Source organism: Vanacampus margaritifer, chromosome 10 (genome assembly GCF_051991255.1).
Source record: "Vanacampus margaritifer isolate UIUO_Vmar chromosome 10, RoL_Vmar_1.0, whole genome shotgun sequence".
NCBI lineage: Eukaryota > Metazoa > Chordata > Actinopteri > Syngnathiformes > Syngnathidae > Vanacampus > Vanacampus margaritifer.
Genome location: NC_135441.1, coordinates 4,013,607 through 4,035,910, shown reverse-complemented (window position 1 = coordinate 4,035,910; position 22,304 = coordinate 4,013,607). Strand labels below are relative to the sequence as shown.

Genomic DNA, 22,304 nt, shown 5'->3' with positions numbered 1-22,304 from the left:
TAAGCAAGAGAAGTCGGACTAATTCGCCTGTCTTGTACATGTTAATTTCAGGCGCCTTCCTCTCTCCATTTCTGATAAATCATAAGTTTTCAACCTGCTCTCATTTGGTCATTTTTTATCCGATTAAGAAAATGAGAACATGCTCGTGTTCCCCAAACCCTTGCCGTTCTAACGAGCCATTTCTTGAATCTGTATCTTCAACCGTTAAGTCGTGAGAGGCTTTTGTACAAGGGGTGCTTCTCTCATGCGATCTCAATGGAATGTGGGGCGCGTGACGTCTCCAAGTCAAAAATGTATGTGCTCTTAAAGTGACAGTGACATATTTTTAGATTATGGTTAACTTCCACATTTCTTGACCGATTCCAGTCATTTAAATTTTAAAATGTTCAGCTCATTTACATTTTTTAAAATACATTTTCAGGGACAGTGAGATACTTTTAGTTGATGTTGATTATGGTTAACTTCCACATTTCTTGAGCGATTCCAGTGGTTTAAATTTTAAACTGTTCAGCTCATTACCAAAGAGTCAGCAGTCCCATTCAAAATTTCCGCGGGAATTTTTCTAGTTATTATATATTATTCCACGATTTTTCCGCTAAAATGCGGCCCGTACCGTACATCGCACCGGCACAAATGAGGTATCAAACGATGCGGCTCGATCTGACTCGCTGCGCTATTATTTTTCTAAGAATTCCCAGTTACCTTGGCGACGCTATTCCCAAAAAACTCCCAAATTAACTCCCCATTGGGAATGAATGGGAAAAAAATCACACTTCAAGCACCTTTTTCCAAGACACGCTGCGCGCGCATACGTTATCCGACCGATACGAATTTTAGCTCATTTTGTAGGAATTTTTCCCATCTTTAGCTCAGTGTCGAAATCTTTTTTAAGGAATGAAAGCCCCCCCCCCTGTTCGGGTTCAAAGACAGTGGCTGAATTAGCTTTCTCACACACTCTGTTGGCTAATTAGCCATCCAGTGCCGGGAACCAAATAATGTATTTGAAAAAATTTCACTTCAACTCGTCACCATGGCCACAATCTTTTGTCACTAGACGTCAAATTCTCACATTTTGTAGTCACGAGTGTCTTCTTTCAGACAAACTAACTTTTATTTGGTTAAGGTGTCATTTAGTACCTTTATTTTCCCTTTAAGCTCGGACAAGTCGGACCAACTCGCCTATCTCTGCCATGTTAATTTCAGGCGCCTTCCTCTCTCCATTTCTGATAAATCATAAGTTTTCAACCTGCTCTCATTTGGTCATTTTTTATCCGATTAAGAAAATGAGAACATGCTCGTGTTCCCCAAACCCTTGCCGTTCTAACGAGCCATTTCTTGAATCTGTATCTTCAACCGTTAAGTCGTGAGAGGCTCTTCTTTGAGGTGTGCGTCTCTCATTCAATCTCAATGGAATGCAACCAATCTTGACGATAGTTGGGTGTGGTCTTCTCTCGTTTCCCTGATTGGTTCGTTTTCTGCTTGTCTGTGCTGTGGCCAATGAGAGACGCTTGAATGACACTAATTTAGAAGATTGTCGACGACCTACTCCTCCCATTTCATCTCGTCTGAGGTAAGTTGCAAGGCAATTGTTTGTAGTCTGGTGAATAATGCTAAATAAGTGTGATTTTGCAAGTTTTCCCCATCCTAAACTACATCACGTTAATACTGGCGATGTATTGAAACGTATTTGATGTGTTTGAACGTTATGTTTTTTGCTGCTGTTTTAACAAGATTGGAAACGTTAAGTGCTAGAGATGGTAACCTACATGCTAGCTGCACCTGCTAGCGCTAGCAAAGAGCTAGCAGATGTTACATTAAAGTTTTAATGTGCAGTAAAAAAAAACTAAGAAAAGTTTGAGTAGGCTCTAAATCTCAATTGTGTACATCTCTCGTTGCTACAATATACAGTAAGGCTTTTGTCTCGTCTGTCGTCGACGTGGGGGGGGGGGGGTTGGGGGGTTGAGTGGAGTGTCGACGGTGTAGCGGAGCGGCGCCAATGAGGGATTTCGGAAGTGTACGTTTTTAATGCTTCATACACATCTGAGATTAACTACAAATTTGATCTTGAATCTTTACTTTTGACTTTGTCATGGCAAGTTTTTTTTCTTTGCTGTAGCAGCATGCCGCGGAAGGGGAAGCGTTCAGACGCAGCCAAAAGCCAATGGAAGAAGCTGGACCTTGCTGCTCTGGAACTGAGCCCAAACAGCGCACCCCAGCATGTACTTTACCTCTATTGAATTCTTTGTTAATGTGCAATACACAATATTTCAGCCTACAAATACAGAATCAGGCAGAAAAATTAGCTTAAAAGCCTTGTGTAAAAAGCAGTCTGTTTATGCAAGACACTAGTAGTAATGTTAAAAAATCCTTTATTAAAAATGGACTACCAACGTGTTTCAACACAAGCTTGTCTTCATCAGGGCACAGTTTTACGAATATAGAGTGTATGACATGTGATTTGTGCAGTGCTTTATTCATGTCAAAATAATTCTGAATAGAATTTTGATGAAGTCTGTTTTCTACAATATTTCAAATATTCTAAGAAGTTTTCAAACTACTGATGTCTAAAATAAACTCACTAACATTGATCAAAAACTTGTGAGATGCCTATCCTGGACACAGATATTTCACATGTTATATTTAATAACTGCAGACCTGGTCTATTGCATGACTGTGGGAGGAACAGTTGAAATGATAATGTCAAGCCAATAATTGTTTTAACACTTGACAGTAGTTGGAGTACATTACATTTATCAGTAGATGGTGCTGTTGTGAAGTTAGGCTGGTACAATCTGCTGCCTTTTTGCTCATGTATTTGATCAGAAAATTCTACCAAATTTGATCAATTGTGACTGTATTTCAGACACAAACAAAAGTATCAGTTAAGTCCCTGAATCTCTTTCGTGATTAATAATTTCATTAATAAACCTGGCCTGAATTAACATCACTTGTATGTACAAAAGACCTGGTCAATTTTTATTGAAACTAACTTAACCATTACAACCTATGTTTGCTTTTTACTCTGCATTAAGGTGACTGCACATGCCTACAATTGTAATGTCTATGTTTTAGGTGTCCTCTGTTGGTGCCAAGGCTCTGGTACCAGGTCAGTCATCATTTTAATTGCTTTTGCAGCAGTTTTACAATCGATTATTTAAAAAATTCCAATATTTTGCAGGTTCATATACACTCAAAGTGTAACTTGTACTGTGCATTGTCAGCAATTTAAGTTGTGAGACTTGACATGGTATTCATGGTGTGTGCATCATTTTAGGCAGAGGCACTGGCTGGCGCCACAGAGTTCGGGAATGGCCAGTTTCAACTGTGACTGGGCGGAGGCACAAACTGGTCATTCCATCACTGAACCAGGACAACAAGGTATGTTTTATAATAAACTGCCTGTAAAACAAATTAACCTTCATTTGTCTTTTTTAAAAAAATTTAAATACTTAAAAAAAAACATTTCAATTACTTCTTCTTTTTTTTTTTCTTTAATAGTTTGTCCTGGTTGTTGGTGACTCCCACCTGCGAGCCATTGCCGATGGGGTTGTGAAGCTGCCGGAGGGACATTTCTCTTTTGGCGTGATGTCCACCCCGGGTGCCAGTGCCTCCGAGTTGCGTGCTGAGGTGCTGAATGCTGTTCTGCCTCGGTCACCCGAGGCGGTCTGCATTTTGGCTCCCAGCAACAACTTGGGCCGCCCCATCGCTGAGGCAGCGGCTGACTTTGGCCAGTTCTTGCGCACCGTCTGCAGCCGCTGGCCCAACGTACGTTCACACATTTCCTTCATATAGTTCATACATTTACATTTCAAGTATGTACTTGCATGATATGTCAAATATGTTCTGTTTAAAATACATTTCAGCCTTTTCCCGTAGTTAAGCAGTTGATGAATATTAATGAAAGTTCATCTTGCTCCAGATGTATATTTTACTTTTTTAAACTTTGTGCAGGTTGTTGTCCTGGACTTCCCCCCTCGTCTGACCGTCGAGCTGGCCCAGCAGGACCTTTTACGCCAGGAGTACCACCGGGTGGCAGCAATTATGGGTACGTTCCATGTTGAAAATTGTTTTCACACACAAAGTTCTACTTTTCTTTACGTCACCTCCTGATCTGATTTTTGTGTCTCAGCGGGACTCTTGAACTAATAATGTTTTTTTTCTTTGTTACTGTAGGTATTCGCTACCTATCTGTTGCTGGCCACTTCCCGCTGTCACAGCTTCACTTGTGGTGTAGAGACGGGTTAAGTACATTAGTTGTTGCAAAAAACAAACAAACATTTTATTAGTGCTCCTCCTATCAAAAGTATGTTTGCAGATATATAATATTTATTTCTGATCATGTCTGGAAGGTACACCTCAGTGACAGCGATGGGATGCCGGTGCTTGCGCGGTTGCTGTGGGATGCTGTCAACATGCGGATGGAGAGGACTGCTTTCTGATAAATCATAAGTTTTCAACCTGCTCTCATTTGGTCATTTTTTATTCGATTAAGAAAATGACAACATGCTCGTGTTCCCCAAACCCTTTCCGTTCTAACGAGCCATTTCTTGAATCTGTATCTTCAACCGTTAAGTCGTGAGAGGCTTTTGTTCAAGGGGTGCTTCTCTCATGCAATCTCAATGGAATGTGGGGCGCGTGACGTCTCCAAGTCAAATGTGCGTGCGTGAATGTGCATGTTTCTTAAAGGGACAGTAAGATACTTTTAGTTGATGTTGATTATAGTCAACTTCCACATTTCTTGACCGATTCCAGTCGTTTAAATTTTAAACTGTTCAGCTCATTTACATTTTTTTATGGACAGTAAGATACTTTTAGTTGATGTTGATTATGGTTAACTTCCACATTTCTTGAGCGATTCCAGTGGTTTAAATTTTAAACTGTTCAGCTCATTACCAAAGAGTCAGCAGTCCCATTCAAAATTTCCGCGGGAATTTTTCTAGTTTTTGTTATTATTCCAGCGATTTTTCCGCTAAAATGCGGCCCGTACCGTACATCGCACCGGCACAAATGAGGTATCAAACGATGCGGCTCGATCTGACTCGCTGCGCTATTATTTTTCTAAGAATTCCCAGTTAACATGGCGACGCTATTTCCCAAAAACTCCCAAATTAACTCCCCATTGGGAATGAATGGGAAAAGGGAAGAGAAGATCACACATCAAGCACCTTTTTCCAAGACACGCTGCGCGCGCATACGTTATCCGACCGATACGAATTTTAGCTCATTTTGTAGGAATTTTTCCCATCTTTAGCTCAGTGTCGAAATCTTTTTTAAGGAATGAAAGCTCCCCCCGGTGTGCGGGTTCAAAGACAGTGGCTGAATTAGCTTTCTCACACACTCTGTTGGCTAATTAGCCATCCAGTGCCGGGAACCAAATAATGTATTTGAAAAAAATTCACTTCAACTCGTCACCATGGCTACAATCTTTTGTCACTAGACGTCAAATTCTCACATTTTGTAGTCACGAGTGTCTTCTTTCAGACAAACTAACTTTTATTTGGCTATGGTGTCATTTAGTACCTTTATTTTCCCTTTAAGCTCGGACAAGTTGGACCAACTCGCCTATCTCTGCCATGTTAATTTCAGGCGCCTTCCTCTCTCCATTTCTGATAAATCATAAGTTTTCAACCTGCTCTCATTTGGTATTTTTTCTATTAAATGTAATGGATTGGCAATTGATTAGGTACACCCTGGATTATCGCCACTCTGCCCACCCAGGGGGGCGGCCATCTTGGCCAATTAATTAGGTACACCAAGGATTCGCTCCCCTCCGCCCACCCAGGGCGGAGGCCATCTTGGCCAATTGATTAGGTACGCCCAGGATTCTCGCCACTCCGCTCGCCCAGGGCGGCGGCCATCTTGGTCAATTATTTAGGTACTTCAAGGACTCTCTCCCCCTCGCCCACCCGGTTTCGGCGGCCATCTTGGCCAATTGATTAGATACGCCAAGGACTCTCTCCCCCTCGCCCACCTGGGTCGGCGGCCATCTTGGCCATTTTACTACTATTAAAATTACTAAAACTACAAACAATACTTATTATGGGACTGCTGTTGCTTGCGAAGCACGTATCAATATCCATCCTAGAAAAGTGGTTTGACACAGATTAAGAGGTAAAGTACACCAACATTTGGCAAACGGTTCAGCGCATGCTTTCCACCTTTTAAGAGTCAGCAGTCCCATTCAAAATTTCCGCGGTGACCTAACAACAACTGACTTACCACACAAACAATTTCAATCTACACTTGTAGACCTTACTATCGCAAAAAAAACAAACTCTGAATATCGACCAATGGTCTAACCTCCTCATAAATCACATTTTAATGGAAAAAATATCGGCCTCAAATAAAAAACAAATATCAAAATTCATAGAAATATGGTCTACGTATATAGAATATTTTAACCTAATTTTGGTTATTTAATTCTGCCTGTTAGCGAGAGCCACCACATCGTGATAACTTACATTGATGTCTCTGCATTTGACAGTTTGTAACTAATGGTTGTATTTTTATAGTCAGGAACCCAGTTGCTGCCAACAGGATCGAGCAGATTCACCTCCAATGGGCACTAAGGGCTAATCTTCAACCGTTAAGTCGTGAGAGGCTTTTGTTCAAGGGGTGCTTCTCTCATGCAAGCTCAATGGAATGTGGGGCGCGTGACGGCTCCAAGTCAAAAATGTATGTGCGCTCTTAAAGTGACAGTGACATATTTTTAGATTATGGTTAACTTCCACATTTCTTCACCGATTCCAGTCATTTAAATTTTAAACTGTTCAGCTCATTTACATTTTTTTAAATACATGTTCAGGGACAGTGAGATACTTTTAGTTGATGTTCATTATGGTTAACTTCCACATTTCTTGACCGATTCCAGTCGTTTAAATTTTAAACTGTTCAGCTCATTACCAAAGAGTCAGCAGTCCCATTCAAAATTTCCGCGGGAATTTTTCTAGTTCAAACATAAAATGCTTTCATCTTTATCCCCATCGACCTTTTTCATCTACCCTTTTTTAAATCTTAGTTAGTTAGGTTGCAAGTTTTCTTTTTATCTCTGATTCACATTTTTATTCCGTTTCATTAACAGATTAGGCTATGACTGATGTATGTGTGTTTACTAAATAAATTTGTTGTCTAGAAATTCAATTTCTGCCAAATCATTTGTGTTTACTGAGTGGATTAGTAATTCTCTCATGAAAGCAAAGAACTCCATGATTAACTAAAGTAGCAACTTCAGATTATGAATACTTGATAATAGGATTTTTATCATTTATTTTGCTCCTACGAACAAGCAAAGTCAATGTGATGCCCCAGAGGTTGCTGAGGAAATAACAACTCCCCTCAGTACCATCTAAATTTCTCATAAGCCACTACGGCAACCCAAATAATCGCTACATCTGCGACAAAGTGCAGCGCAGAAGCAGCTCAATTATTTCCAGAGGTACAGGATTCTTCATCCAGAATAAAGATTCCTATGGCACTTTGGACGGTGAATCTGAGGCATACAGAGCTTGCATTCACCATGACCTAGGGCTGGGCGATATGGCCCAAAATTCATTTCACGGTATAACTGCATCCCTTAATGGTAACGGTATATATCACAGAATAGAATTAAGTGGGTATTTTTTAAATAAATAATTTGCTTACTGGTTTACATAGTCCTTTTATAGAAGCTATATGGATTTAAAAAACAAACAAACAATGAAATAATAATATAAAACAGCAAGTTTATTCTTTATTTTTTATCTATTGGCATACCAACAACTAGAATGGAGGATGGAAGCCTAGTAGATTATTCGGTATTGTAAACACTACTAAACAGAAGTGACTAGTTGGACCATTGATTGCAATTAAGTAAAAAATAAAATAAAAAACAGTGATATCACACCCATCATTATTCCTAATGTAATTAATCTTTTATAGATTGAAAGCTTACATTGTTTAGATATTTGCAATTATTAACAGTTAAAGCATTGATGGACTTTTTTCTGTCTGAGTTTTAAATGTCCAACAGTATGAATGCAGCTGCAGTTTGCTCGCTGAACACTGTCATTTGTTTGCGCTCCCGTCAATGGCTCGTTGCTAACGCTGCAGTCTTCTGTCCTATCATACAATGACAGACTAATTAACAGACTAATTAACTTTCTTTGCGTCCTAAATTGAAAATTAAATATAATTTTGAGGTGGCGTCGTGTTGACGTTGGAAGTCGACAGTTGTGTGAGGATGAGTCAAGCTGGCCGCCTGCAAGCCGTGCACTATGCTGGAATGCAGATACGGTGACATCATCAACTTGCGCTACCGCGATAAGACGGTAGAGTCAAAATCTCTACCTTCGGCAACATATATACCTTATATTGAATATACCGTTTATATCGCCCAGCCCTACCATGACCATAAGATATGGCACCAAATACAATTCCCTTGCATTGCACTTTAAGCAGAAAACAGCAGAGATTGTGTGGTGTCAGATCAAGAGACACTGATGTCAGAGGAAAGAGAGGGATGTTTCTGGGGCTGGTGAAAGACTCTGGTTGGTAACCCGGTGGGTAGTAGGTAATGTCTGGTTGGTGATGGATTTCACTTTCCCTTTTTTTCTTTGATCCTTCCTCGGGTCTCCTGACAACCTCACGACTCTAGCTGGATTCTGAAGTATTCGGTTTAGGTAAACGGTATGGGATTTTTAATAGGTTTTAGGTGAACTAATGAGTACACACTCACATGCACACACACATATACACACATACACACGCACTTGCACATACTCACCCACATACAAAATAAAAATAAAAAAGAGAGAGAGCAATGATGATGACATGTCAAATCGGTAAAATTACCGAATGAACAATACTGAGCTCTAAAGAAAAAGAAAAAAAGAAAAGAAAAAAGAGGAAAGAGAGGGGCAACTTAGCAAAAAGCTTCCACCAACTCTCACACATTGGTTCATCAATGCCCAAAAACTGTGGTTGTATTTATGAACATCATGGTTTTGGAAGCCTGCTTGTTCATGGGTGCCTTATTTTGTGGGTGTATCGGATCAATCTAAGTTATAGGAGCGCCAAGAGGAAAAGGAACGATTCACTCACCCTCCTACTGTACGGTTAACCGTAAACACTCAAAGAGCCATTTGGAATGTGTAACAGAAATGAGCTGCTACAAAGAACATGCAATTTTTATTTCTGTTTATAACCTAAACATTCTTAACTTTGAAAAAATAAATGTACTTAAATAAAATAGTCAGTGTCCATTTGAATTCGCCTCGTATTCTTGAAATGAAAGCCAAACTTAAATGATCCACCTGACGCGCAACAAAAAATGCTGTCTGTGTTCCGTCATCATTATATTTCATATTCTCTCAGTGGCGTGCAAAAGTGTGTTGATGCCTAATGCGAACATGCAGTTTCAGACGGATGGAGAGGTGCTGACGGAGAATGAATGCCCAGCTATCTGCCAGGCTCTCAAATGAAGAATTACTTTTGAGAAAGGAAGATAAGCGGTTAAAATCATGGATGGATGGATGGATCAAATGAAACAGTTATTATTTATTTGCCAAAGTAACAGTGAGCCACAGCAGAAGCATCAAAGAGCCACATGCGGCTCTTAACCAAAGAGATTGTATGTCATGAAAGAACCAATCGGCGTTGGTCGGGATGGAGCAAAATCAAAACAAAAACAGTCCAATTGACTTTATGAGTGTTTCTGGCCGAAAGCAATGACTTCAAAGCAGAAAGATCAAATTTTTATATCATCTACATCTCACTAGTGACAACACTATTTTGTAACTATTTTTGACTCCTCATCTTATGCTGGATATATGTACCAAACCTTTCATTTATTCATGATGTTAAACCAAGTGGTACCCAATGGACCTAATTACCAAAGTGTAGTGTCAAATGGCCAGTGTGAGTGTCTATGTGTGAGGGTGTTTATTTCTTTTTTTTCCCCCCGAGAGAGCTGAGTATTGTTCATTCGGTAATTTTACTGATTTGACATGTCATCATCATTGCTCTCCTTTTTTATTTATTTTTTTATTTGTATTTTTATTTTGTATGTGGATGAGTATGTGCATGTATGTGCGTGTGTATGTGTGTGCGTGCATGTGTGCGTGCGTGTGAGTGTGTACTCATTAGTTAACCTAAAACCTATTAAAAATCCCATACCGTTCACCTTAACCGAATACTACGTCGTGAGGTTGTCAGGAGACCCGAGGAAGGATCAAAGAAAAGAAAGGAAAGTGATATCCAGCACCGACCTGACACTACCTACTACCCACCGGGTTACCAACCAGAATCTTTCACCAACCCCAGAAACATCTAAATTCCAACAAATTAGGGAGACATCAAGAGACCAAAGGAGAGACTGAGGAAAGGAAGGAAGGCTAGATGAATCAGAGTGAGATCCACAGATATCAGCCTCCACCTATTCAACGACCAGAGGAAGAAGCAGATTTTGTTCGATAGATGCTGGTGTGGTGGATCTGGCATGCATGTAAACCTCCACCAAAGAGGGGAGTCGTCAAACCCGGCCAGGAGAGAGCAAGCACAACCCGCCAGGGCCCCCCAGGCCACGGCAGCGCCAAGGGACAACACCAACCACCGTCCAGAGAGCAAACCCAGGAGCCAAGAGCGCCCCTCACCCCAACACGAGCCGCGCCCCCAACCCAACGCAGCAGGACGGGGCATGGCAGGTCCGCCAGGCACCCCACCGGCCAACAGCCCCCGAGCCCCCCGACCCCACCCCCACCAACCGCCAGCCCCACAGACCCCAAGCCGCAAACCAAGGGGACCCCACGTACCCAGGCATCCGTGCCGGAGAGGGGCCGGACAGCGGAGCGGCAAGGGCACCCGCGCCCACCCCACCTCCAGTCGCGTGGAGGGACGGAACACCGGGGGCAGAAGAAAAGATGGGAGCACCGGGGGACGGGCGGCACCCCCGAACCCCAGGCCTAGCGGGGAAAGGCCCCGGGCGTTACGCCAGTGTCCTTAGTGAAAGCTAACTCTGTTACTGAGTTCGCTAGCTCGCAGACTGGCGAACTCTACCCCTACGTGTATATACAAGTGTGTGTGTGGTGCATTGAAATTGGGAGCAGGTGAGATGGAGCAGAGGGAAATGATATCCCCCGCTCCGATCCGCCTGCCTCCCAGACATGTCAGTGAGTGTATGTGGTGCATTAAAAAAAACAGGGGGGGGGGGCTAGGTGGCGCGGCGTTGACACGGATGGGGGACTGCAGCACTGCTTAATACTGCAGTCTGCCCCAACCAAAGGCACCCCACCCCGACTCACCTACAGATTTAGGTTAAAAGATTCTATATACGTAGACCATGTTTCTATACATTTTTATATTTGTTTTTTATTTGAGGGAGATATTTTTTCCATTAAAATGTGATTTATGAGGAGGTTTGACCATTGGTCGATATTCAGAGTTTGTTTATTTTTCCAGTTAACAAGAATTGTTTTTTTTGCGATAGTAAGGGCCACAAGTGTAGATTGAGATTGTTTATGTGGTAAGTCAGTTGTTGTTAGGTCACCTAGCAAACACAAGTTTGGAGATAAAGGTATCCTACAGTCCAACATAGCGGAAAGTTTTTCTAAGACTGTAGTCCAGAAATACATAACCGGAGTACATAACCATAAAGCATGAAAATAAGTGTCTTAGTGTTTTGTAAACACTGGAGACAAATGTCGCAGTCTGAGAGTCCCATTTTCTTCATCATATATTGAATAATGTATGTTCTATGAATAATTTTATATTGGATAAGTTGTAAATTTGTGTGTTTTGTCATTTTAAATATGTTTTCACAAACTTGAATCCAAAAGTCAGATTCCGGCTGTCTGTCTACCATTTCGAGATGGGTAAAGACATTTTATCAGTATACGTAAGTAATTTATATATTTTTGAGAGTTTTTTTCATTGTTGTCGGAGAAAGCTTAAGGGTGGCGGAAATGATTGGGTTTTTAAAACAATATTGTCGCTTAATCGATGTTGTAATGAAGAGTAAATCTAGAAGTCCGAGGTTATTACAATCCTTCTGTTCTAGTTCCAGCCAACAGTTAGTATCTCTGTTGGGTTGTGCCCATAGAATGATATATTGTAGCTTGTTAGCTATATTGTAGTGCATAAAATTGGGTGCCTCTAGACCTCCTTTGGATTTACTTTTCTGAAGAGCAGATGGACTAATCTTTGCTTTTTTTAAATTCCAGTAAAATGTTGTAACGGCCGAGTCCAACAACTGGAACCAGTTAATGGAAATCATTGAGATTTTTTTTTATTTGTTTCTGATTTCTGATTTGTTATTACATTCAAAGTTGTTGTATCTCAATTGTTGTATTATAAACTCTGTCTTTTTAGATAGCATATCGTCTAACTGTATTTTTGTGTTTTGTAAGTCAGTCTATATTTGGTTATTCGGGTTTATTGCATGCTCATCCGTCAGTTGTTTAATTTCATCTTCCAAGTCTTTTTCTAATTTTAATTCCTGTTTCTTTTTATAAGATGAATATGATATAATTTACCTCTAATTACCGCTTTCCCAGCTTTGCAGAGAAGAGGTGGAGATAAGTCTGGAGAGTCATTTATTTCCAAAAAGTCTGCCGACTCTCTTCTTATAATTTTGTCAAACTCTGCGTCGTTTAGCAGTGAGATGTTAAATCGCCATGTCGGGGGTGGTTTAAAGGTTTAATCAACTTGTAAGGGAGACTGGTGAATGGTCGCTAATAATAATAGGATGTATTTTTGTAACAGTTTTATCAGCAATAGAGTTGTTAGAGGGTGTCTATTCCAATTAGATACAATTACAGAAAGAAAATATTGCTGCTATGACCGCTCAAATTCCCCTTGAGACACACACTAACACAGCACACACATGCCCACACAATGGAAGCCATAGAGGTTGGGGTCTTAAATGATTAATGTCCCAAGCCAAGCCACATCACAAAGCCAAGTGACAAGCCACAGCAGCTTGAAGAAGCCCTGTGCTTTTTTTAAGCGCCCCCCCCCCCCCCCAATCAATAACACGGTTGCTTTTAGCCAGAGTGTAAAAATGCTTTTTCATTATGATTCCTATTTCATAGCACAATTCAGATGTTTGGTGTGATAAATCAGCACCTGAAAAAAATAGATGGAGCTGTTTTGTTTCTCAGAAGTCTAAGTGATTTTATTGTTAGGATTCAATTAAGCTCCGAGCGATCAAGGTCTTCACCAATGGTAAATTTGTTTTCTCACTTCCACAAATAGCTAATATAAAATATTAAGCAAAAATGTTGCAGAACATGCAAATATAGGGGCGCTATAGCGTTTTTCATTGTCATTGGACCATGAAACCATTAGAACATATTCTAATAAAATGCATGCACCAATAATATTGAGTCTGTTTGTCTACACACATGGGCAAAATTGTTGGTAGTAGTCTTTTAATGAAAGAAAAATAATAACAATAAAATATATATTTTTTTTTTAATGTAATAAAAATTAAACAAAGTAACTTTGTGGTTCAACGTAATTATTTTTAAAAACAAAATCATGAAACAGGCCTCAACAAATAATGATGTTACTCCTAAAGAAAGAAAGACCAACCTCGAGTGTCCTCTAATGAGCATCACAGGCATCTTCAAACTTGAAAGCAGTTAGCCAGCCAATTTAAAGGATGACAAGTAGTCACTGTGCTGTTTTGTGACATGGTGTGTACCACATTTAACATTGATGAGAGGAAACGTGGGAGAGAGTTATCTCAGGAGATTAGAAAGCATGTTAAAAGGTAAGGTAATAACCATGTACGAGCAGCTAGATGTTTTTGTGACTACAGTTGCACCTATTACTCAGAAATGTAAGATCCAGGGAACTGTAGCCAACTTCCCTGTATGTGGCCACAAGGGTAAAATTGAGGACAAACTGAAGAGATGGGGAATACAGAGGGTAACAAAAGAGCCAGGCACAACCTCCAAATAAATCAACGGTGAACTCAGAATCATCTTGATTGGTTAATTATGTAAAAGCACACAGGGAATTAATTTCCAGTAGTATGAGCCACACTAGTATTGCAGTAACAACAACAATAGCAAGAATAATGAGTAGGAAGATTAAAAACTCGTTATGTCAGGGGTTACCAATGTGGTGCCCCTCTAGGGACCATATGAGTAGCCTGTGGGCCGGTTCCAAAAATAGATCACCAGTGATGGGACATTGTGGTTTTCTCGCAATGTGGTATAAGCAATCATTTTAAAATGTAAACAATGGAAGAAATTTACAGAAATAAAATGTTGAATATTTTTATGTTTCTGAATTATTCGCCGTCGTCCACGTGAATGGAAGTTTGCTGACGTAATGGGCATGAAAAACACAGTCTTCTATCCCAAATACAGTGCCAATCCTGATTACAGTAAAATCTTCAGCATGTCAGGTTTCATTTCATTCCGTGTCGGACTGGGGCTGTGGTGGGTGGCCTCTCCTAATGTGGGCTAAAGTGCACTTAGCACACGACATGTAGCTGGCTTGTCAGAGTAAAAGTCACCCGGATGTTCACCGTCCAGGTTAGGGACCGTCCACAACTTACATATCCAGAGTGAACAATGTCAATAGTGACCTGATTGGTAATTTGACCCCCGGGCCCCGCAGGGGACACCGGCCGGAGAGCAAACCCAGGAGCAAGAGCGCCCCCCACCCCAACGCGGCCCGCGCCCCCAACCCAACACAGCAGGACGGGGCACTGCAGGCCCACCAGGAACCCCACCGATCCACAGCCACCGCTCCCACCACGACCCCCGCCCCCCACCCACCTCCGCCATCCAAGACCTGGGCCACGGATGGAGCCCCCGGCCCAGGGGAGGGGGAGGAAGGCGGACAGGGGAGGGGGAAGGGACGGGGGAAGGAGACGACAAGAAGGGCAGGAGGCAGCGGCAGGGCCGCAGAGAGAGGGGGAGAAGAGGGGGAAGGGTGAGAAGGGACAGGGAGGCGGGGAGAGGCGAGGAGGGAGAGGCAGCAAGGGGGGGGAAGGGGAGAGGGAACCACGGGGCACCCCGGCGGCCCACAGCCCCGAACCGCGTCGCCGGGCCCAGATCGACGAACCGCACCGGGGCGGACACCAGGGAGAGCCCCGCAACGCAGCACCCCTCAAGAGACCCAGGGAACGGCCAAGACGCAGCCGCCACCCAGCAGCCAACAGAGTGGCAGACCCGCCCACGCCCAGCCAGGGGGGGACAGCACCTATAGAATTAACCCCCTGGCATGCAGTGAATCTGAATATTAACCCTTAGTGCCCATTGGAGGTGAATCTTGAGGAGTTGGTGACTGTAAGGTGTCGTTTGATATAGTCTGCTCGATCCTTCTGGCAGCAACTGGGTTCCTGACTATAAAAACACAACCATTAGTTACAAATTGCCAAATACAGAAACAGCAATGTAAGTTATTGTGATGTGGTGGCTCTCGCTAACAGGCAGAATTAAGTAACCAGAATTAGGTTAAAATATTCTATATACATAGACCATGTTTCTATAAATTTTGATGTTTGGTTTTTATTTGAGGCAGATATTTTTTCCATTAAAATGTGATTTATGAGGAGGTTAGACCATTGGTCGATATTCAGAGTTTGTTTATTTTTCCAGTTAACAAGAATAGTTTTTTTTGCAATAGTAAGTGCCACAAGTGTAGATTGAGATTGTTTATGTGGTAAGTCAGTTGTTGTTAGGTCACCTAGCAAACACAAGTTTGGAGATAAAGGTATCTTACAGTCCAACATGGTCATTTTAAATGCGTTTTCACAAACTTGAATCCAAAAGTCAGATTCCGGAGCTATAGACAAGTCTGTCTCCCATTTCAAGATGGGTAAAGACATTTTATCAGTATATGAAAGTAACTTTTATATTTTTGAAAGTTTTTTTGTTGTTGTCGATGAAAGCTTGGTAATATCTTTAGCTAAAACAGGCGATTGGAGCGTACCCCGAAGTGTTGGAATTTGTTTCTTTATCATATTTTTAAGTTGTAGATAATGTAAAAAAAAATCAGTTTTTTATTTTATATTTTTGGAGCAAGGATGTATATGATATAAACATATTATCTGAGAAAAGATGGTGGAGATGTGTAATTCCTTTCTGCGCCCACACACCTAAATAAAACAATTGCTTGTTAAATTGAAAGTCTGGGTTATGCCATGGGGGAGAAAGCCCACAGGGCTCCACTTGGGCTTTTGTAATTTCTAGTGCCTTCCACCAGGCAGTCAGGGTGGCAGAAATCATTGTTTTTTTAAAACAATTATGTCATTTAATCGATGTTGTAATAAAGAGTAAATCTAAAAGTCTGAGGTTATTACAATCCTTCTGTTCTAGTTCCAGCCAACAGTTAGTATCTCTGTTGGGTCGTGCCCATAGAATGATATATTGTAGCTGGTTAGCTATATAGTAGTACATAAAGTTTGGTGCCTCTAGACATCTTTTGGATTTACTTTTCTGAAGAGTAGATAGACTAATCTTTGCTTTTTTTTTATTCCAGTAAAATGTTGTAACAGCTGAGTCCAACAACTGGAACCAGTTAACCGTAGGTTTAAATGGAATCATTGAGAAAAAATAGTTCATTTTGGGTAAAACTTTCATTTTAATGGTGGCAATTCGTCCTATTAGAGAAATAGGAAGATTATTCCAGCACTCCAAGTCACTATAAATGTTATCCAGAAGTGGAGAAAAGTTTAAATGAATTAAATCAGTTAATTTAGGTGAGATTTCTATGCCTAAGTATTTTTAAATAACCTACAGGAAATGAGTAGTGTGGGTCCTGCCTTGCAGGGTTCCATGAATTTTCTGTAATAGGTAGAAGTGTTGATTTTGTCCAGTTAATAGAATAATCTGATAACTGTGAGAATTTAGTTATTAAGTTAAATACTTCCCCTAACGAAATAGCAGGATTTTCTAAATAAAGTAAAATATCGTCTGCATATAGATTAATTTTATGTTCTGTTACCCCAGAGTGAATTCCTTGAATCCTTCTTTCCTGGCGTATGGCTAATACAAGTGGCTCAATAAATATTGCAAATGATAAAGGGCACAGTGGGCATCCCTGTCTTGTGCTTCTCTGTAGAGTAAAACTCTGAGATATAATCCCATTAGTAGTAACTGTAGTTTTAGGAGAATCATATAATACTGACACCGAGTGGATAAATGATTTCCCAAAGCCAAATTTATTTAAAACAGCAAAGAGGAAGGACCAGTTAACTTTGTCGAAAGCTTTTTCTGCATCCAATGATATAATAACATGCCGCTGTGACATGCTAATAAGGTTAAAGAGCCTCCTAATATTATTAGTAGAGTGACGATCTTTAATAAAGCCTGTTTGGTCGCTATGAATGATTGTCGAGATTACTGTTTCTAGTCTAGATGTGAAAGCCTTAGTGATAATTTTAATATCAGTGTTAATTAGTGAAATCGGACGGTAACTTGATGGAAGGGTGGGGCCTTTTACTGGCTTTAATAAAAGTTTAATTGCTGCTGTATTCATGTGTGGGCGTATGTAACCATTAGTTTTGATTTCTGTTACTACTCTTAAGAATAGTGGAGCAAGCATTAACCAGAAGTGCTTAAAAAATATAGCCGGATAACCATCCGGGCCAGGTGCTTTGCCATTAGGCATACTATCTAGAGAACTGTACAACTCGTTTATAGTAAGTGGCGCATCTAGCGTATCTTTATATTCAGTAGTTAACTGAGGTATATTTAAGCTACTGAGGAATGCCTCAACATGCTCAGGGTTAGGCTTGTTAGTTTCTGAGTATAGGTTACGATAATAGTTATAAAAAATTTGATTTGATTTTTCCCGATTGCGTTGAAGTTGGCTTGCAAGAAATTTACCTGATTTGTTATTATATTCAAAGTTGTTGTATCTCAATTGTTGTATTATAAACCCTGTCTTTTTAGTTAGCATATCGTCTAACTGTATTTTTGAATTTTGTAAGTCAGTCTATATTTGGTTATTTGGGTTTATTGCGTACTCATCCGTCAGTTGTTTAATTTTATCTTCCAAGTCTTTTTCTAATTTTTGATCCTGTTTCTTTTTATAAGATGAATATGATATAATTTTACCTCTAATTACTGCTTTCCCAGCTTCCCAGAGGAGAGATGGCGATAGGTCTGGAGAGTCATTTATTTCCAAAAAGTCTGTCCACTCTTTTCTTATAATTTTGTCAAACTCTGCGTCGTTTAGCAGTGAGATGTTAAAACGCCATGTCGGTGGTGGTTTAAAGGTATAATCAACTTGTAGGGAAAGGGAGACTGGTGCATGGTCGCTAATAATAATAGGATGTATTTTTGTAACAGTTTTATCAGCAATAGAGTTATTTGTAAGAAAATAATCAATTCTTGAAAAAGACCGGTGCACAGTGGAAAATAAGGTAAATTCCTTCTTATTTGGGTTTTTAAGTCTCCAGCTGTCGACGAGGCCAAAATCATCCATATATTCCCCTATTACTTTAGTAGATTGTAATCGCCTACATGTTGTATTATTAGAACGGTCTATTAATGGATTTAAGACTGTGTTAAAGTCTCCTCCAATAATAATAGTAGAGTTTGCTGCTAAATCAAACAGCTGAGAGAAAAAATCATGGAAAAAGGCCGGATCATCATTATTAGGGGCATATAAATTACCAAATGTATATATTTTATTAAATATAGTCACCTGAATAATAATGTATCGGCCCTCTTCTTATGTATGAGAATACAGACTCCTCTTTGTCTACTGTTATAAGGGGCAGAGTACGCTTGGCTAAAATTCTTATCAATAAGTAATTTTTCTTCAGATTTTTGTAGGTGGGTTTCTTGTAGGAGGCAAATATCTGCTTTTAAGAGATGGTCTAAAGTTTTTATTCTTTTTGCCTGTGAGCGAGCGCCACAAACATTCCAGGAAACCAGAACTAGTTTATGCATACAAACAATATAGACTCAGTCCTGTGTATATATCTGCATAGGCCATTTGTCAATATTGGCATGTCATAGGATAGAATCAAAGTGGTTAGGTGATTTATGTAATTTGTGTAAAATAACGTGGTAAGTAAATATAACAGTGAAAAAACAGATAGGGAGGTGAAAGTGAAGGAAGTTAGGGGTTTAAACATAAAAATACACCAGTAACTGGTAACCTAAGCGAGATTTATTGTTTAAATATACTTTAGATATAGTTACTGTATGTATTAATATTATATTTTTAATATAGCCTAAACATGATGAGTATTCATATTTTAGGTTTTATAACCACATATACAGTATATGTATACATCTAATCATCAAACAAAGTTTAGTTCCACCAATGCCAATTAGAACAGCCAGGGAGTGGAGTTGGGGTTCCGGAATAGTTGGCCATCGATGTATAGCTTATCAACGACCATCGTAGTCCGTTTACCCTCCTGCCTATTTTGTTTCATCATAGGAAACAGTACCTTTCGCCACTCATTAATCTCTCTCGGGAATTGGTCAGTCATTCCAAATGAGGTCCCTTTAAGCTCCCGTCCTTTACTTTTAACAAATTCTTTCTGTTTAAAATGCTCAAACTTGGCAATAATAGGACGGGTTTTGTTGCCTCTACGGGCTCCAAGCCGATGTACCCGGTGAAAAGAGATGTTATTTACCATCTCCTGAGGAATTTTTAACGACGTCGTCATAATTTTTTTTTATCTCAACCTCTGGATTGTCAGAGGTATTCTCGGATATACCTGAGAATATTAAATTCTCCCGCATGCTACAGGATTGGACATCCAGAACAGTTTCTTTTAGCGTTTTATTCTCCTTTTTAATGGTTTCCAACTCGTCTGAAACAGCCGCGAGTGAAGAGCGTAACTCGGCATTATCGCGTTGGAGGTCACTTACCTGTTGGCTGACGAATTCCAAACTTACCCTTAATACTTTGACGTCCTCACTGATTATGGAGAGGACATCAAGTTTTTTATTTATGGAGTCCAGCATACTGACCGAAATGTCCGTAGTGGCTAGGTCGTCCGTGTCTGTCGCTGAGTCATTTTTCTCTTCTTCGAAGGTTTCTTCGAAGTTTTCTCGACGGAAGGATCCTCCATCGCGCAGCTGTAAAAATATCCGTCAATGAAGCGCTCAAGGTCCTCTACGCTGGGTGGTATTTCAAATCTGCCGGATGAAAGAGAGAAGCGAAAAGACAAGATATATGATGGTTAAATTCAGATTAGTTTAGGATAATAGAGCTAGTTCTAGTTTAGCAATAGGGCGCCGCCATGTTAGGGTTTCCCGATCTTGCTGTAGGTCTCGCGATGGTCACAGCCTCTCACGATAGCTCCTCCTCTCTCTGTCACCTGTTCTGGTGGCCTGGCATGGCCCGCGATACCAGAGACTTTGTGGCAGCTTGTTCTGTTTGTGCCCAAGGGAAGGCCTTGCATCTGCCACCTGCTGGTCTGCTACGACTACTTCTCATCCCCAGCCGCCCATGGTTTCACATTGCTGTGGATTTTGTTTCTGGACTGCCCCCATCCGAAGGTAATACAGTGATTCTAACCGTTGTTGATCGCCTTCAAGTTTGTCCACTATGTCCCCCTTTCTAAGTTGCCTTCAGCTCTTAAAACCGCTAACCTTCTCGTTAACCATGTTTTAAGCTTCATGGGACCCCAGTGGATAGTTTTAGATTGTGGCCCCCAGTTCTCCTCTCTTGTTTGGAAGGAGTTTTGCAAGGCAGTTGGTGCAGTACCCAGCCTATCCTCGGGTACCACCCACAGACCAACAGTCAAACTGAACGAGCTAACCAGGATTTAGGCTAACAGCCGTACGCTGTGTTGCCGCACACCATTCTATGTCTTGGAGCTCCTTACTCCCCTGGATTGAATATGCTCACAATGACCTCAACTCTCCGGCTGCTCCTCCGCCACCCCCTTGTCTCATTGATGGCCACCCGGCCTTCACGGTCTTTAGGATACTGGACGTCAGGCCCAGGGGTCGTGTGTTCCAGTACCTAGTGGACTGGGAGGGTTATGGCCCTGAGGAGTGTTTGTGGATCTCTCGCAGCCTCATCTTGGACCCGTCCCTTCTCCGGGACTTCTACGCCGCTAACCCTGGCAGGCCTGGGCATCCGTTGAGGTGAGGGTACTGCGATGGTTGCGCACTGGCCCTCTACCTCTGCTTTTATTTTTGTTACCACATTTCCTGTGGTCTTGTTTGTGGAGACTTTACCTTTTCAGGTTGGGTAGGGTAGTTCCGGGAGCGCACCTGCAGCTGATCAGCAATCAACGCCTGGCTAGGAGACCTCTGCTGATCTGCGAGCGGGTGCCAGATGATTCCGACTATTGAAGTGGTATTTAGGCCTGTTTTTGTAGTTTATCCTACAATGACCTTTTTGCCTCATCTCACCTTTTGTTCTTGCCTTGCCAGTAGTTCCCTGTCTAGCCTCGCTCGACACTCTCTCAAGACGGACTGCTTTTCTCCCTCCACCTCTGGCTCAATTGGACTCATCCCTCAATGCTCCATCTATTCCTCGCCAAGTTGGCCATTCACTCGCTGTCACGCCTTGATCATCCTGCACACCACCTCTAATAATCATGCCTCAAATCTCCTATTGACACGTCTACTTTTTGCTTTTGGGTCTTCTGTGATCATTTCCTTGTGTGAACCGCAACAAATTGCAAACCACTAGCCACCAGTTTTTCCCTACAAATATCTATCATACTCTTACTTTTTATATACTATAAAAAGTATCTGAAGCAATCAATCAAGTATTGTGAGATACAAGTATTGTGAGATACAAATAAGAGACATTACAAGGCAGTGCCACTATGCTAATAATAAACATTACATTAATCATCCCCTGAAGTTACAACATATTATAGTGATTAAGAAAAAAATGGCATCTATGCTTAGTTTGTTTCTTGTGTTTACCTTTTATTTACAAATTGTGCACCTGAAGATTTTGACCTTTTTTATCACCATGTTTCCGATAAATAACTACTTTCCATCATTCCATAGGAATGACACTGACTTCACCCACATAATCAGTCTTTTCTCAGATCTCTTCTAAAGAGGGCAACTGCAAAGGTTGTGGAAATTCCCCATACAAATGTTAATGGTTTACTGTACATTTCATGATGCCAAACTGCCAATAAAAAAAATTCAGTGAAGCTTTTTAAGAGGTGAGTGAGGCGTGGAGTGCACACAGAAAAATCGCCACAGCACAGCTTCTCTCCCTGAGGACCAAAGAGCCATAGCATTTGTCAAAAAATACTGTTTTGTCCCACCTGGCTGGCTGAACTGACCCTTCACAACTGGTTGACAGTTCAGACAAGAAAATACACATCAGTTGGCAAAAAAGTCCTACTACCACAGACATAACCA

At 41.0% G+C, this 22,304-nt stretch overlaps 1 protein-coding gene across 1 annotated transcript; it reads left to right on the top strand.

The window, feature by feature from the left end:
* Positions 1-1,963: 1,963 nt before the first annotated feature.
* On the top strand, positions 1,964-21,266 carry LOC144059496 (uncharacterized). Its single transcript, XM_077578623.1, has 8 exons — positions 1,964-2,219; positions 3,073-3,106; positions 3,275-3,378; positions 3,499-3,765; positions 3,952-4,045; positions 4,174-4,240; positions 20,892-21,056; positions 21,158-21,266. Exons 1-8 carry the CDS (start codon positions 2,121-2,123, stop codon positions 21,264-21,266), a joined length of 939 nt encoding a protein of 312 aa, XP_077434749.1. The 5' UTR covers positions 1,964-2,120.
* The last annotated feature ends 1,038 nt before the right edge of the window (positions 21,267-22,304 follow it).

Coding starts and splice junctions, on each gene's coding strand:
- LOC144059496 (XM_077578623.1), top strand. CDS start 2,121: ATGCCGCGGAAGGGGAAGCGTTCAGACGCAGCCAAAAGCCAATGGAAG. Junction 4,046..4,173: donor CCGGGTGGCAGCAATTATGG/GTACGTTCCATG, acceptor TTGTTACTGTAG/GTATTCGCTACCTATCTGTT. Junction 21,057..21,157: donor AGGCCTGGGCATCCGTTGAG/GTGAGGGTACTG, acceptor TTACCTTTTCAG/GTTGGGTAGGGTAGTTCCGG.